The sequence below is a fragment of the Quercus lobata genome, chromosome 5 (genome assembly GCF_001633185.2).
Source record: "Quercus lobata isolate SW786 chromosome 5, ValleyOak3.0 Primary Assembly, whole genome shotgun sequence".
Lineage (NCBI taxonomy): Eukaryota > Viridiplantae > Streptophyta > Magnoliopsida > Fagales > Fagaceae > Quercus > Quercus lobata.
Genome location: NC_044908.1, coordinates 55,611,395 through 55,627,926, shown reverse-complemented (window position 1 = coordinate 55,627,926; position 16,532 = coordinate 55,611,395). Strand labels below are relative to the sequence as shown.

General features: G+C 33.7%; 1 protein-coding gene across 2 annotated transcripts; it reads left to right on the top strand.

Moving 5' to 3' along the window:
• Window positions 1-11,054: 11,054 nt before the first annotated feature.
• Window positions 11,055-16,482, top strand: LOC115989184 (proteasome subunit beta type-5-like). Of its 2 annotated transcripts, none has more exons than XM_031112846.1 (3): window positions 11,055-12,510; window positions 15,273-15,379; window positions 16,053-16,482. In XM_031112846.1, the coding sequence occupies exons 1-3, from the start codon at window positions 12,399-12,401 to the stop codon at window positions 16,233-16,235; spliced, it is 402 nt and encodes a 133-aa protein (XP_030968706.1). In that variant the 5' UTR covers window positions 11,055-12,398; the 3' UTR covers window positions 16,236-16,482. The 2 variants fall into 2 exon arrangements, 1 of the variants encoding a protein (XP_030968706.1); XR_004091836.1 differs by having other exon boundaries at window positions 12,129-12,541.
• Window positions 16,483-16,532: the final 50 nt, after the last annotated feature.

The window sequence follows — 16,532 nt, the reverse complement described above, 5'->3', positions numbered from 1 at the left end:
CAACATGAAAAAAAATTTCTAGATCGTCACCAATGGGGAATTTCTCCAAATCCTCACATTTGGCATCCTTGGCAAGCTCCCTCATTGGTAATTCTGGAAACATTGATTGCTATAAACCTTCTTTGACTATGGCCGAGGACTCAGCTGCTGGTTGATGCAAAATTGTAGACACGAGGCACTGCCTAGCCATAGTTTGGTTCCCTACTAGTTCCTTAACCCAGTGTCCGGACAGATACTTAACCTTCTGATGTAGAGTTGAAGAAACGGCACCCAAGGTGTGAAACCAAGGTCTGGCAACAATGGCCGTGTAGGGGAGTATGCATCCACCACTATAAAATCCACTTCCACCACTTCTGAACCGGTTTACACTGGTAACCTAATTTGATCCTTTGGGGCAACAAGTTTTCCATCAAAACCCATCAGAGGCGAATCGTAAGCTATCAGGTCTTCAGGTTTCAAGTTTAATCCTTTGTACAAGTCAGGATACATGGCTTCTATACAACTACCTTAATCCACCATTACTCTCTTCACATTGTACCCCATATCCGAAGGGTGACCTCTAAAGCATCACCATGTGGTTGGATAGTGCCGATCTTGTTTTCATCTGAGAAACTCAATGAAGGTCGGATCTCTACTCTAGCTCTCTTTGGCTCAGAGTTTTAGTCCTCGACTGGCGACCTAGCCACAAACATCACCCTGGCAGGTTGAGAGCCAGTCCTTCCAGGTGCAGCAAATATAACACTAATTGTGCCCAATGGGGGCCTTGAAGAAGCACTATCCTGGCCCTGTGACCTTGACTAGTCTCCCTGTCCATTAGGTCGGTACAGAAATTGTTGCAGCTTACCTTCCTTAACCAATTATTCCAAATGGTTCCACAATGTTCAACAATCTTTAGTGGTATGTCCTCTATCCTAATGATACTGGCAATGGAGGCTTTGGTTACACCTTGAAGGATCTCTACTCATCTTGTTCGGCCATTTAAAATACGGCTTGTTCTTGATCTTCTTTAAGACCTAATGCACCGGTTCTCGAAACACAGTGTTTACTATTTATGGGGATGCAGGTCTAGATTGTCCAACAAAATCTTGCCGGGGTTTGTTATTATTGTAATGTTCCGACCTGAAATCCCTCCTCTCCTGAGGGATAACCTTATCCTTCCCTTTATCTTGCATCTGGTCTTCCTCAACCCTCTTATACTTTTCAATTCGATCCATGAGCTGACGTATACTGGTGATAGGTTTCCCCGTCAAAGACTTCCTTAAACCGTGCTCTGCAGGCAAGCCAAGCTCGAAAGTACTGATGGCCACATCCTTAAAATCACCCTCTATCTCGTTAAACATCTCCCAATATCAGTCCGAGTATATTTTTAGAGTTTCACCCTTTCTTATGGACAGAGATAGTAAAGAAGCCAAAGGACGAGACGCTTTACTGCACGTAATAAAATGGGACCCAAACGTTCGGGTTAGCTCTTTAAAGGAACTGATGGATCTTGCTTTCAGACCATCAAACCACCTCATCACCATAGGCCCCAAACTAGATGGAAAAACCTTGCACATCAAGGTTTCGTTCTTAGAATGTACCACCATCTTTTGATTAAAGTGGCTAACATGTTCAACAGGGCCCGTTCTGCCATTATACAAAGTGAAAGTGGGTTGAGTGAACCACCGAGGAAATCTTCCTTCCTCAATCCAACGAATGAAGGGTGATTTAGAAACTTGGTTGAGTGCTTTATTCATAGCATCATTTACCAAGTCTCTCGAAGATGAGTTATTGTTTCTACGTCTACGGCAGTCGTCATACAAGAAGGGTTCATTGGGGGAGTTCTTGACCTTTGCCTATAGTCTTGATCCTCCTCATCATCAAAAAAGTAGTCAGAATTGGAGGGAGCTCGCCTTCTGCGTTCGTGGCGTAAGCTTCTCTTTAGGTGATTAATCTCCTTCTGCATGTTTCTAGCATTTTCCTTATGAGAGATATGGTTTTTACCTCAAGACTGGCTCTTACTGGTGTGTGTAGTGCACACACTTCCCTCCCGGTCTCTCTTTCATTCAAGTTCACGGAAATGATTTTGATGCTGAGAGCCCATAGATTCTGCTGGATTTGGACCTAATCCTACCATTGTTCAGCGTCTAACTCACTATTGCACCAGTAATTCCCACAGACAACGCTAATTGTAAAGACTAGACTTAAGTTCCTATCCCAACACGTGGACGGACTTAGGCCCAAGAAGCCCAAAACAATGAATTTGTAGAGGAATGGGTTGGAAAACTGGGCTTTAGTTGATCAAACAACGATATAGATAGGCTTGATGACAAAAAGATAAAAATAAACAATTATGGAATGAAGAAAGAAAATCCTCGGCGAAATTCAAGGACAATAATTCTAATATAATGTTCTTAGATAGTGTTACAAATTTGATTGTGGATTGCTACAATATTTCTTCTCACAAATTTCTGATCCCCCTCTCTTGTTCTCCCCTTCTTCTTTTATACTCTCCTCCCTTTTCACCTCCACCGTCCATCTGTATGTTAAATGGTTAGGGCTGATATTTGTCCCATTAGCCTTTCTCATAAGTCCTCAAGTAGTAGCGGTAAGGCTGAAATACACTGTTCAGGTATCACTTCTACATTAATGCGGCCAGGGGATTAGCTGCAGTGCATTTAATACGGAGGTAGCAGCTTTCTTCCCAGATATTTTGGGGCTCATCCTTATCTTTTATTTCTACAATGCTTGTCTGCCCCAAATGAATTTCAGGGGTTGTCATCCTTGCTATCGATCCATTTTCTAGGACCTCGGCCAAGGAAGTTTTCATCCTCGGCACACTCTTTGGAGCCTTTAGGACCAAACCCCACATTTTATTCATCAGTGCAATCTTCTCTGACAAAGACATCTCCTCCTCGGGCAGATCTTTGTTCTCGGCTTGAGCCACAGGCCCAATATATGAACAAATAGTGAACTTCAGAGCCCAAGGACCCTACACAACCCTTTTAGAGAAGAATAGTTATTCCTCAATTTAAGGAATAATTATTCAATCATGTAATAAAAATCAAACCAAAACGATTTAATAGCTATTGCATATGCATAAAACTATTCCTTAAATGAATAACAATTCCAATTTCCATGAAATAGAAAAAAAAAAAAAATCAGATGAAACAATTGAATAGCTATTCATATGCATAACAACATATGTATTCATTTTGTTAACTCCTATTAGTTTCTTTGCCTATGTTTCTAATAAAGTAATAAAATAGCATCTTTAGGTGACGTGACGACCTGACCTTTTTGGATATACACCACTGTCAGTTTTTTTAAGACCTTCTCACCTCTTCCCATGTATATGTATGAGTATTAAAATATTTAATATTCTCAAAAGAAAAAATATTGGTTTAATCTCACATCAGAAAATGAGTGTAAGTTAAAGAGGTTTAAAACTTGTACACTGCCAGTTTCTTTAAGACCTTCTCACCTCTTCCTGTGTGTATGTATGAGTATTAAAATATTTAGTATTCTCAAAAGAAAAAATATTGGATTAATCTCACATCAGAAAATGAGTGTAAGTTAAAGAAGTTTAAAGCTCATATTGTTTATCCAAAAATTAGACCATTTTGGATATACACCACTGTTAGTTTTTTTAAGACCTTCTTCTCTTTCCCCGTGTATGTGTATATTAAAATACTTACTATTCTAAAAAAAAAGTGACAAGACGACCTTTTTTTTAATCATTTAAAAAAATTAAATTTTACAATTTACAAATCATAAATAAGCTAGATTTTATTTGGGTCTTTCCCCAAATCAATTAATCCCTAAATTGAATCGAAACTAGTAAGGGAGGGAGAGATAAGAAGTGAACAATTTGTTCCTGTGTTAAAAACATAAATAAAGCTGCTTTATGGGTAAATTATTTGCTGGGGTTCACACTTCACCGATGCTAAGAATTTGATTGGTAATAGATTCAGTGATGCAGTGATACCTCTATATATCTAGAGTGGCATGAAGCTTTGGCCATTCAATTAAGGTCATTCCTGGTCCTGGTGGTGATAACCCCCCATGATTGGTCAATTACAAAGGTGAGGAGAAGTAGTTTGCTGCTAAGGAGATCTCTTCCATGCATGGTCCTTATTAAGATACGATTGCTAAGGTCTACCTTGGTGTGACAATAAAGAACGCGGTTGTTAATTGTTATCCAAATAAAACTTGGAAAAAAAAAAAAAACTTGTTTTTTAATTATAAAAATGTTGTCAAGCCACTGCCCCATTAGATACAGAAAGTACTGTAAAAAAAAAAAAGATACATAAAGTAAAGAAACTAATAGAATTTTTTTCCTTCGAAAATAACTAAATAGAAGTTGATGGAATGAGTAATAGAGCTTGTTTTTACAACTTCAAGTACCAAAAATGCTTTGTGGACGAACTTTATGGACCAAACATGTATTTCAGCCTTAATTTATTCACCAATTCTTTAGTCCTGCACCAACTATATGTTTAGATTTTTTATTTTTACTTACCACCACAATTTTTATTATTTCTTAGTTTGTTCCCTCACTTTATTTTTCTCTTTTTCCCTCTTTCATTTGTGAGAGTATTTTTCATTAGATTATTGTACTTAAAAAAAAAAGTTAGAGTTAGGACTAAAATATAACTGTCTAAGTAAATACAATTTTAAAAAGTTACATATAAACTAAATAAACTAAAGGCTAAATTGCAAAATTTATGCTCTAAGTTACATCATAATTCATTCAAGTCTTTTAATTTTGCGATCATTCATATCGGTCATCTAATTTTTAAGTTTATTCAATCAAGACCTCTTTATCAACTTTTATTATTATTTTTTTAAAAATTCTAGAAAATATTTTTCAATCATTAATTAGATTTTTTTAATTTAAAAAATATGAAGAAAAAAATTGAAAAATTGAACAATTAATTGTAACATTTAACAAAAATTGATGGATATGTCTTAATTGAATACACTTGAAACTTAGAGGACTTGCCTTTAAAAAAAAAAGAAAAAAAAAAAAAACTAAACTTAGAGGACTTAAATAAATAATAATAAAATTAAAAGACTGAAATAAATTTTGACAAGACATAAAATGTGAATTTTGCATTTTAACCAAAATTAAATAAGCTCTCGTAAACAACTACTTAGGCTTCCAACAATAATTCTTAGGAATGGGTTCGGGAAGGAATGGCAGGAGCAAGGGAATGAGAGTTGGGATTTGGGAATGAGTAACGTGGGAAGTGAATTTTGTTTTTGGGACCACTTTTCAGAGTAGAAACTAGAAAAAGAAAAAAAGAAAAAGGTATTTCGTTTTGTTTTAGGACCACATTTAAAATAAATAAACAAAAGCACACTTAGTTTTTTCTTTTTCTTTTTTTCTTTTTTCATTTGAAAATTTTCTAAGAGTTCTCTCTTCTTCTTCCTTTTTTTTAAAATTTTTTTAAAAAATACTTGTAATTGACGTCACAAATTTTTCTTAGGTGTATGATTGCAGAAATTCAATATTTTTCAAATACCCTAGAACTTTATAGAATTTTCAATGAAGCAATCACTCTGTCGTACAGATATTTTGGCCGTAGTACCATTATTTGACGATGATGTTGCAAATGGCAACGTGGGCTTTTTTTTTTAGAGCAAAGCTCTCAGCCCTTCACAGTGTTCTCATGGTTCTTCTCTTCTTTTATATTTACATACAAGGATCCAGGAAAGTTGTGGCGTCAAGGACTTAAGGAGTGTCCTTTTTTTCGAAGTGCTTTTTTTTTTTTTTTCCTTTTTCTCTGAGATATAATTTCAAATTATGAGAATTGTACCGTTGATCTCTTATTTGATGGTAAAAGATTTTACTAATTGAGTAAACTAGAATTCACAAATCTAGTTTAAGTTAAACCCTAGTGTGAAGACACTTTCTTTTAAGGACCAAAATTTAAGTACGATTTTATCTTATCTAATTTAAATTTAATCATATGATTGTATTGATTGAAAAGTGATTAATATGTCACATATTTGAATTAATCTTCATTAGAAAAAACAATATTATTTGACAACATTTGTTAATATTAATACAACTACATGCTTGAATATAATTGGAAAAACTAAAATACAATACTTAAAAGAATTATCTATCTATACTATTAATATTAATAAGAAGATTTTCCTGTTTCATCTTCAATTTTTGATATATCAAAATATTCTCATATAAATTCTAAAATAACATACCTTTTAGATTAATTTTTTTCTTACAAAAAGCAAAAATGTTAAAACAATAATACTATATCTCATGTAAAAAAGAAAAGAAAAAATCGTTATTCTCACCACCTATTTGTACTCAAATTTCTTATTCCTATCTGTATTTGTTATCTATTTGAACTCAACTACTTCAATTATCTTCATAAAAAAAAAAATTACAAAATTACTTCTTCCAAAAAAAAACACACACACACACACATTGCCCTACATAAAATCTACTCATTCTTATCCTGAAATTTCAATAGTTTTTTTTTTCTTTTTTTCTTAAAATCTTTAAAACATTCCAAAATTTTTGTCATCCAAATTCTGTATAGTTATCACAAATACTCATTCATCCACACTAATGTATATCATCTTTCTTTTGCTCAAATCTCAAATTTTTTTTACTTATCATAATTCTTATCCCAATCAATAAATTCAAATGTCTCATTGGATTTCAACTTCTTACAGTTCTCTATCTCATTTTTAAACATTATTCCATATTACCTTACATTTCCTTCTTTAAAAAAAAATACACATGGTTATTTATATATCACTTTTAAGCATTATAACACTAAAAGAAAAAAAGAAAAAAAAAAGCATTATTGCACGCACAAAGTGTGTATGATGAGTCTAATATATATATATATAAGAAGAACTTAAAGAATTATATATAATTTTGCCTTCTTCTCATAAAGAGCACTAGTCTTTTTCGTTGGTCTATTTTCTCCAGAGAAATAAAGGTACAAAGACCCAAGACTTTTCAACTATGACTTAATTTTTAATCTTTAGAAACAGATCATTGTGATCTCAAAAAAAAAAAAAATTAATAATAATAAAATAAAATAAAAAATAAAAAACAGAACATGGTCAAGGACATAATCTTTCCAAAGTTTTCGTTATCATATGTTGAGATGTTAAATTGTGAATTGTACAATATCATTTTAATATTGTCTTACTTTTCTTAAATTGTAATTAGATAATTGGGGAAGAGAGATTTAATTAAATATTGATATTTTCATTTTTTTTTAAAAGTTATCATTTGAGCTATAAGACTCTTAACTTATAGTATTTCACATTTTATTAAACATCAATCATAACATATCATCTCAATAATTGAGATTTTTTTTTTTTTTTTTTGTACGATCAGATTTATTGTTATAAATAAAACAAGCAAGACAGTTTGGTCTTTACAAAAAGAGAGGAAAAAATGAATTAGGAAATTGGTACCACTCCAAAACCAAAGTAGCATATTTTGCCAAATTAGAGGGTGTGCCCAAGTTGCCAACTACTGCCTCCCAAATTGGCCAATTAAGTAATTGCTTAAAATTATTTTTTGGGTACAAAGTAAAAGAAATAACTAGATTGCCATGTCTTTCGGGAAGCGTATAGATGTGCGGATTATCTTGTCAAAGGAGGCTGCACCCTTGATGGGAATTTTGTTGTTTTGGACACTCCTATTTTGGAAGATCTTTGTATTATTTTAAATTCTGATGCTCTTGGCCTGTACTCCTTAAGGCTTGTAGCCAACACTTCACCTTTTATGGCTAGTTAATGCAGTATTCCCCTTTAACCAAAAAAAAAAAAAAAAAACTCAAGAAGTATAAAATCATAAAAGAATTGTAAAAAATTCCTTAATACTGTTCTCTTCTTGCCTATGTGATATAGAACCTTGATTCTTGAAGGTTCCTAAAAGAATTGTAAAATTGCACTTCAACTTGGGATTTCCTTTGTTATTCCTGAGATTTGAAAATCCTCGATCTTTTTAACTTGTACTTCCTGGCTTCACCACTATCCATGCGCAATCATTTTGACATTTTGACATTTTGCCCTATGCCGAAAATTTTTTGTAGCTCATAGGCAAGAACCATATTAACGTACTCTATCAGGCAAATGAATCTTTTGTACCTTCTAAAAATCAAAAGTGAATGGCTGTCCACTATCAATAAGGTTAAGGGCACCAAGATTTTTACCCAAAAATTCAGGATCCCTCTTTTTCCTTTTGTTTTGTGGTAAGTCCAATTGAGATGATTTGTGAGAGAGTAAATTTTTTGGGATAGATACTGTGGTACCTGAACTTGTGAATGTTACTTTTCTGGACAAAGGATTTAGGTTCCCAAATTATTTATTAGTGGGTTTCTTGATAATCCTACGAATTATGGCTTCAAACACGACTTGGACAGTCAAATTTCTGTTATCTCTGTGAGTTTTTGAACCAACACCCCTATCCCTTTCCTTTTTGATCTAACTTCCCCCTTTCTCACTCTCACTCGCTCTGTTTTCTCTTCTTTTCCCTCTTTCCCCTAGTTTTTCCCAACCAACTCCAATTGTCTACCCTCACCCCCATTATATAGTCTCTCCTTAGTGGGGTTCAAATCATTATTTTTTTACCAATTTCCCTGCAATCCCACTTTTACTCAGAATCCCAAGAAACAATCATATCTTTTGAAGATTCTCTTGAAACTTGTTCCAGGCACCAAATGGCGTTCAACATCGAACTCTCTAAAGGCACTGACAATTCTTGGGCATCGACCTGAATTTAATCATTTCATCGTCAATTTCCCACCGTCTCATCAGTCGGTAGTGGGCCGAACACCGTGGAATTCCCTCGAACGATAATTTCTAAGCCCTAACATACGTATCGTTGGGCTGGGCTTACCTCAACAGGATTTGGGCCCACTTTAATCTTCTAAGCTGGCCTTGGCTACTTAGGCTAATCTTGGGCCGAAGTTAAGCGGGCCAGCATAGATTATATAGGCCCAAGCCCCCTACAGATATGATAGATATTCAATTAATGGTGTTCATCCTACAATGACTGTTTTTTATTATCAGACTAAAACAACAATTGGTTTTTGGTATAGACAGAGTTTGAACTCCATCCAAATCTCTTATTCGACTGCTTCTTTATTATTAGACCAAGATATCAATTGGTTTTTGGTATGGTCAAGATTTGACTTTCAAATGTTTTATTCGACGACAAAATGTCTAAGAGAAACCACCACTATAATTCAATATTAATTTAAAACTAGTCTCATCACATGCGCTTTGCGCATGTAATAATGCTCTTATTTATTTTTTTGGTTTAGTATTATAATGTTTAAAAATGATATATAAATAACCATATATTTTTTTTTTAAAAAAAAGAAAGAGATAAGGTAACATGAAATACTATTTAAAAATGAGATAGAGATAGTATCCTGTATTTTAAACTGAATGAAAAAGATAAAGAAAAAATTCTAAAACTTAAGAATAGTAAATTATTCTTTTAACTAGTTTGTGTGAGGATATTTTAATACGCAAAAAGTTAAAACCTAATCAGAAAATCTTGTAATTAATAGTGTAATAGATTCTAAATGTTTTTTTTTTGGTCAATTCACTACAGCATTTTACCAAATATTTTGTGATTCTCGATGATTCATGAGCTAAAATGTGAATGTCATTAATTATCCACGAGCATTACTTTTTACTTTCTTTAATTGTTTATGTGCCCATTAGGTTGCACTTTTTGGAGTCAAAAAGCACTTTTTGAAACCAAATAAATAAATCATGCATTTGGTGAGATTATTAAAAGCTACTTTTTGTAAAACGTAACTTTTACAAATGTGAAAAAACTGAACTTTTAACACAACACACCGAAGCTGAGCTTTTGCAAAAGCCATTTCACGTTTATAAATATTACTTTTGAGAGTCTGTCTTCAATTATCAAATTGTCCAAACATTTTATTACAAAGGAACCCAATAATGAAATCAAAACCAAAAAAACAAAAATCGATCTAACCCATTTCTACCGCATGTCGTTGGCAGTGGGGAAGAGATCAAGCAACAGTGGGGAGGAAGACAGGTGGCGGTGAAGGCAGAGATCAGGCACCGATCTGACCCATTCCTCCCTTGGCGATTTCCCCCTCTATCTTCGTTTGATGAGAATCAAATGGTGTGGTGTGTTGTGTGTGTGACCTTTAAGTTTGTGTGTTTTGATGGGATAGAGGGAAAGAAACTTGCAGACAAAGTGGAAAGAAAAAAGAGAGAAAGGAAGAAGAAAAGAAAAAAAAAAAAAGAGTCTGCAGAATGAAACTAGAAATGTTCTGGAGCTAGAGGAAGTGGTAGGGAAATAAGGAAAAAGGAAAAAAAAAAAAGAAAAAGAAAAAGAGAAGGGTACGTGTGTGGAGGGAAAAAAAAAGAGGAAAAAAAAAAGAAAAAGAAAAAGAAAAAGAAAAAGAGAAGGGTATGTGTGTGGAGGAAAAAAAGAGAAAAAGAAAAAGAGAAGGGTACGTGTGTGAAGGAGAAAAAAGAGGGAGAAAAAAGAAAAAAGGAAGGAAATATGGATAAAAAAAAGTAAAGAAATAACGGAAAGAGAAAATAAAGAATGATGAATTAAAATTGAGAAATATTATCACAGTATTTTCATAATAAATTTTAAGTAATAGGTTATTATTAGTTAATATTGGTGAAAAAATTTTTTTTTTAGAAAGTACTTTTTAGAATAATTTTTTAGAAAGTATTTTCACAATACTTTATATATACATTGTCTTTTTTCGTAATTTACTACTCAAACAACCACTTTTATAAGTGCTAATTAAACACATAACTTTTAAAAAAAAACATTTTTTAACAACTTTTATCAAACACTAATATTTTTAAAAAAACACTTCTTTATACCACACTTTTTAAAAATCACACTTTTTCAAAAAGCCTAATTTTAAAAAACTGAACTAAACTCACTTTTTAAAAACATCACTTTATCAAAAAGTGCAATTTTTTAAATTAGAAATTTCAGCTTTGAATGAGCAATCCTGCTTCGAGTGAACCCATTAAGGATTGCGATGTGGCTGCTCAGATCATGAAAACCATTTCTGCTGACCAGAAAGTTTTCACCCCCAATGTCTTGCTTCTTGAAATTAGGTGGAAGAAGGCTCTTCCTCCTTCTTGAGCTTTGACGCTTGTTTTCACTTTTCTGAAGGTTTCATGAGTAATGACACTCACTATCAAAGATGTCTTTGCCCTGACGTGCCTTCCTCCTGCACACTTAACTTCTTTTAAGTTTTCGCATTCATTCACCTGCCCAAAAGAAGCAATTGCGCTTTTATTTGTTGCAAAACGAGTTCATGGCTTGGGCTCCATTTTGTACAATGAAGAGTGTTCGTTTTACCTCTTGTGGCTCTGTAGATCATTGTTCAAAATTACTTCCGAGGAGGATTATTTCCACCTATGTGCTAATTGCTTGAGCTCAAGCACAAGGAATTTGAGTAGCCATGGGCCCTATGTTTCCGGCTGATTTTTACAGCAGAGCTATGGTATTGGCTTGTGCTTCTCCATGTAATGTAATACCCTAGGGGGTCATTTATGGTTTGTTCAGCTTTGGGCATACACCTATTTCCAAAGATGAGTCCAACTCCTATGGACAGCATTGGTCCGATGCCATGCCAGATACGACAAGCTCTAGGACATTCCGTCATTCAAACAGTGGTTTGATAATTCTCCAAATATGGTAGAACCTACAATATTGTAGATTTCAAGCCTTTCAATGAAATGAAATTTGGGCTCTTGGAATTTAAGACCCTATATTCTATGGCAGATGATGATAAGACTCGAGCCATATACGCCAACATTCTCCAAACTTGAGATTTACTTGTTTTTGGCTAGAGATATATAGTCCTTTTGTTGCACGCCAACTAGGCTTTGAGCAACTAGTATCTTTTCCCCGAGTCTATACTGAAATAACCCAGGTACTCAAGAAGAAGCTTGAGGAAAGAAGAGATCACTTCTTTTGTGAAGAAGAGTAAAGATTTGGCAAAGAAGTTCATTTTTCAGTGTTTTATACATTGCTCGGGCACTTCTGCCAAATTTCAAGACGGATGGGATGGATATATGGCAGCTGGTTTTTTTTTTTTTTTTTTTTTTCATCGCTCATCACTCATAATCCATCACTTAAAAATACATAACTTGTTTGGCACCATTACATACTTCCATTACTCAATATTTTTCACACTATTTATGGCCATTTATGCCAAAGGGTCAGAGCAAACTGTTTTGTTACCCGCAAAAGGCTTTCCTCCCCGTCTTTTTCTCTTTTCTTATTTTCCCTTTCCGCTTCAGCCCTGTCACTCTCACAAAGCACAAACCCGAACCCATAAAAATTTCTCGTTGCATTTTGAAGGTCATCAAAGTCCCTGAAGGCTTTGATTATGAACTCTGCAACCGCAACGATATCAACAGGATTCTGGGTCCTAAAGCTTCTTGCATTTCCTTCAAAGACTCTGCTTGTCATTGCTTTGGCTACATGGTGTTCAAGAAAAAGTATATCTACACAATTGACGATGACTGCTTTGTAAAGTTCTTTCCTTTTTCCCTTTTCCTATCTGGGTTTTGCTTTTCGTTTCTTTCTGGGTGTTATTGATTTTGAATCTGTTTATATTTTGCCTTTTGATTTCATATTCTCTGCTAATTCTGTTTTTGTAGTGGCGGCATGGATCTGATCTGCATGTTTTTCAATTTAGCTTTTTTTTTTTTTTTTGGGTTACCGATCTGCAATTTTTGAATTTTGAGTATTAGATACGAGTCATGCATCAAAATTATTGTGTAGGTTTGTTTATAAATCAAATCTGAATTCTATGGACTTCAATTCTATGAATCTGATTATACAACAAAACTTCAATTTTTTTTTAAAAACTTTTCCACAGATTTGTGATTCAAAATGCAAATTGGTTGCAGTCTCCATTTTTAGTTTCCCCGTTGCATTCTGGTTTCCTGTTTATACTTCCTCCATTTAGATAGTGGTCCTTTAGTGCAAAAATTCTTAACAGGATTGATAGAACAACATACATCAGACTCCAAATTTTTTTTTTCACAGATTCTTAAATCTTTTTTTTTTTAATACAACTCCAAAAGTTTTGGAGTCTTTTGGAGATCAGACTCCAAAATTATTACAACACTTAAAACCAAAACGTTTTATGCCATTTATATGGTTCGCATAAGTTCTATTTTATTTATATTTTGGAGTAATTGGAATGGTCCTTGAAGTTCTACCCTTTTTTAATACAATACTAAAATTCAGAGAAAAAAATACTGGCTTTTACAGATGCATACCCCAACACTTTTCATAAACAGGATATCTTTATTTAAAAACAAAATAATGTTTTTAAATATTTTATTCTAAAGAAGGAATTGGCCAGCGAAAACGCAGGGAACTTATTATCATACATTTACCGATCAGTCATCTTGTCAAGACTACATACCTTGGAATTCTATATGGGTGGCTGACACAGCTAATTTCTTTAAGAGCTTAGTTTTACTTGATGTTGGAAAGTTTGTTTTCTATGTAATTTGTGGAAAGATTAAGACAACATTGTGTTTTGTTTTCTTTCCTATTGTTGCAGACTTAAAAGTAATTAACGTTTTGATATGCCAGGATAAATTTTATTAAACAGAAAAGAACCCTTTCAGTTGTTATGGCTATTATTGATCAACCAATTTTTGTGGACTTTCTAGCGAATGGTATATTAACACACTTGTAATGATTACAGGATTTGGCATCAAGTTAACAATTGAAATTGGTTTTACCTATAAATTTAGTACTTAGTTTTCTACACACCTTGTTGGATATCATGCTTTGATTCTGTGGCAGCAAAAGAGTATTTCCTATAGACGTAACATTTTCTGTGTTGGCTCAATTGATTTCTTCCCCCCCCAAATCTTTATAGTTTTTTTTGCTAATTTATTTGTCTATCTCTTAAGCTGGCAAGCATATGTAGAACTATATGAACAGAATAATAAACTATTGGAATTAGGCCTTAGTGACAACATGAACAATTTGGTGAGCTTAGTTTCCTAGGCTTTAGTCCGAATAAACAAGGGGGGGAATCTTTTACAATGTGTACACAATGCATAAAGCCAAATCATATACTTTAATATCTAAAATAGCACGGTTTGATATTTGCTCACATATTTAATTGCTTAATGATTTTTATATTTATTTTGACACTTGAAAATGTTGGGATTTGCTTGTTCGTTGGAGATGTAAGATTACCAAGGGAAACAAGAGTTTGTTGAATAGATCCATTGAAATGGATAACCCTTTATGTCCTTTTAGTGGAAAGGATCCTTATTAATCATATATTATTATTAATGTGATTTTGCAAGACTAATCACATTAATTCGAGACTTTCTGCTCCACAGCACATGCCCTACTTCTTATTTTGCCTCAACTAACTCAGCCTAACATTCATTAACCCAAAAATTTCCTCAACTATCTTTCCTTGTTAGTCATAATCATCTTTCCTTGTGAAGCATTTATTGGCAGACTGGGTGCAATTTTACACTGCAGGTCTATAGCTCACCTGAGATGGTTTTGACTGGAGCAGTGGGTCAGTGACAAACTTGTGTGACTTGATGGGTTTAGCTTTTGGAACATGCTTGGACAAACATGAGATAAAAAGAAAAAATATACTGGGTTATAAAAGTGGGGTGGGTTTCGCTAAAATAGAAGACTGCAACATAATATGGGCTTTAATTCTATTTCTTTTTGTAATGGTGGTAAAAAGTGCTTTAGTTCTTGTCAACTTATAGAGTGCTATTGTTTTATGTATAGGATTAATTTTTGTATTCTGTGGTATGACCATCCAGTGGTATTTATGACATTGTATGTTATGACATTAATTATTGATATAGGTTAGCAGCCAATGTAATATCTGTTCTAAAGAGTCTCTAGTTCAAATATTGCATTGTTTTTTATCCTGCCAGTTCTGTGGACTAGAAAAAAAGTCATCAATTTGATGGAAACAAAATGGATTTTATTTCATACATGGAACCATATGGCTCACTGATTATAGGATTAAACTAAATGAAGATGCTTGTTATGAATGTACATTACTGATCACACTGCGCTTGGTATTAGAAATTTTCCTTTGTTAGTTTAACTGGAGTAGCCTGTATGTGTTCTTTTTTGAGATAATTGACTGATTAATGTTGTAAATAACAGTAATCGTAGTGTTCAATTGCATTGTCTAAAGTGGATGTGAAATGGCATGTTGCATTTACTCTTTCCTTCCTTATCTTATCAGCATCACAGTCTGTAAAGAAAATCATTGAAATCAATCCTTACATGCTTGGCACTATGGCTGGAGGAGCTGCTGACTATCAATTTTGGCACAGAAATCTGGGCATTAAGGTAATTTAATAAAATGTTTATGCTGTTTTCCCCATATTTAGAATGTATTTTTTTCAGGCATGTTGGCTACAATTAATTTTGAGTCTGTGAGTGTATAACAATTATGATATGTTAGTATCGTTAGCTTTATGCTGTATACTTTGTGGTGTTGATGTTATCAGGAAAAGTCCAATGTGTTAAGCGAACCTTTTTAGTATAGTGAAGGTGATGTCTCAATGCTTTGCATGTACATTACGCAGCTAGAAATTAGTGTAGTGGTGGTGGTTTCTACATACTGGGTTATCTTGACTAAAAAAAAAATTACTTATTTTCATTATGACACTTATTCCTTAGCTCTTTTTGAAGATGGATAATTGAAGTGGTAGAAATAATAATAATCCCTCCCAAAATGGAAAAAGAGTGTGATTTGTTAAATAGTCACTTCTAATTTGATTGTTTATGCAAAGCCAGTTAGGCATTTTACTTAATCTTTTAGGTGGTGGCTAACCCAATGCCCAATTAAGAAACCATATGCTAACCATAGAAAATAGTTTGGACTCCTGGCATGCCCTGTTGTGAATATGTCATCACAGGCAGTGCCCACTTTTTTAGTATATGGAACCTCTACAACCCAATATTATGTGTTTTCCTTCTTTTGTCACTGCCTAATTGACACTTTCTTGGCATTATTTAGTGCCAATTGCACGGATTGGCAAACAAGCACAGAATTTCAGTGACAGGGGCATCAAAGCTGTTGGCAAACATTCTGTACTCTTACTGTGGAATGGGTCCGTCTGTTGGGACCATGATTGCTGGATGGGATGAGATTGTAAAGACACATGACTGTATCATGTCATGTTATTTTGTACTCTTTTAAGCAGACTCTTGTAATTTGTAATTTCTATGGGTTGTAGATAGTATTACTTTCCTTTAAATATCAGATATAAGAGCAAGAATTAGGGACTGAATTGTAGGACTGAATTGAGGACTGAATTTGTAATTTGTATTCTTTACTCCTCCTCCCTGCTTTCTGCCCAGGTTTATGGATGTATGGGAGGACTGAATTGAGGGCTAAGCATTGAAATTTGAAAGAGTTCCTAGAATTTTGTAATTTCAGGCAAGAATTTAGGTGCTTTGTTTTTAAATATTCTGCACTCCATCAAGTTATATATAG

Coding starts and splice junctions, on each gene's coding strand:
- LOC115989184 (XM_031112846.1), top strand. CDS start 12,399: ATGAACTCTGCAACCGCAACGATATCAACAGGATTCTGGGTCCTAAAG. Junction 12,511..15,272: donor TACATGGTGTTCAAGAAAAA/GTATATCTACAC, acceptor TTATCTTATCAG/CATCACAGTCTGTAAAGAAA. Junction 15,380..16,052: donor ACAGAAATCTGGGCATTAAG/GTAATTTAATAA, acceptor GGCATTATTTAG/TGCCAATTGCACGGATTGGC.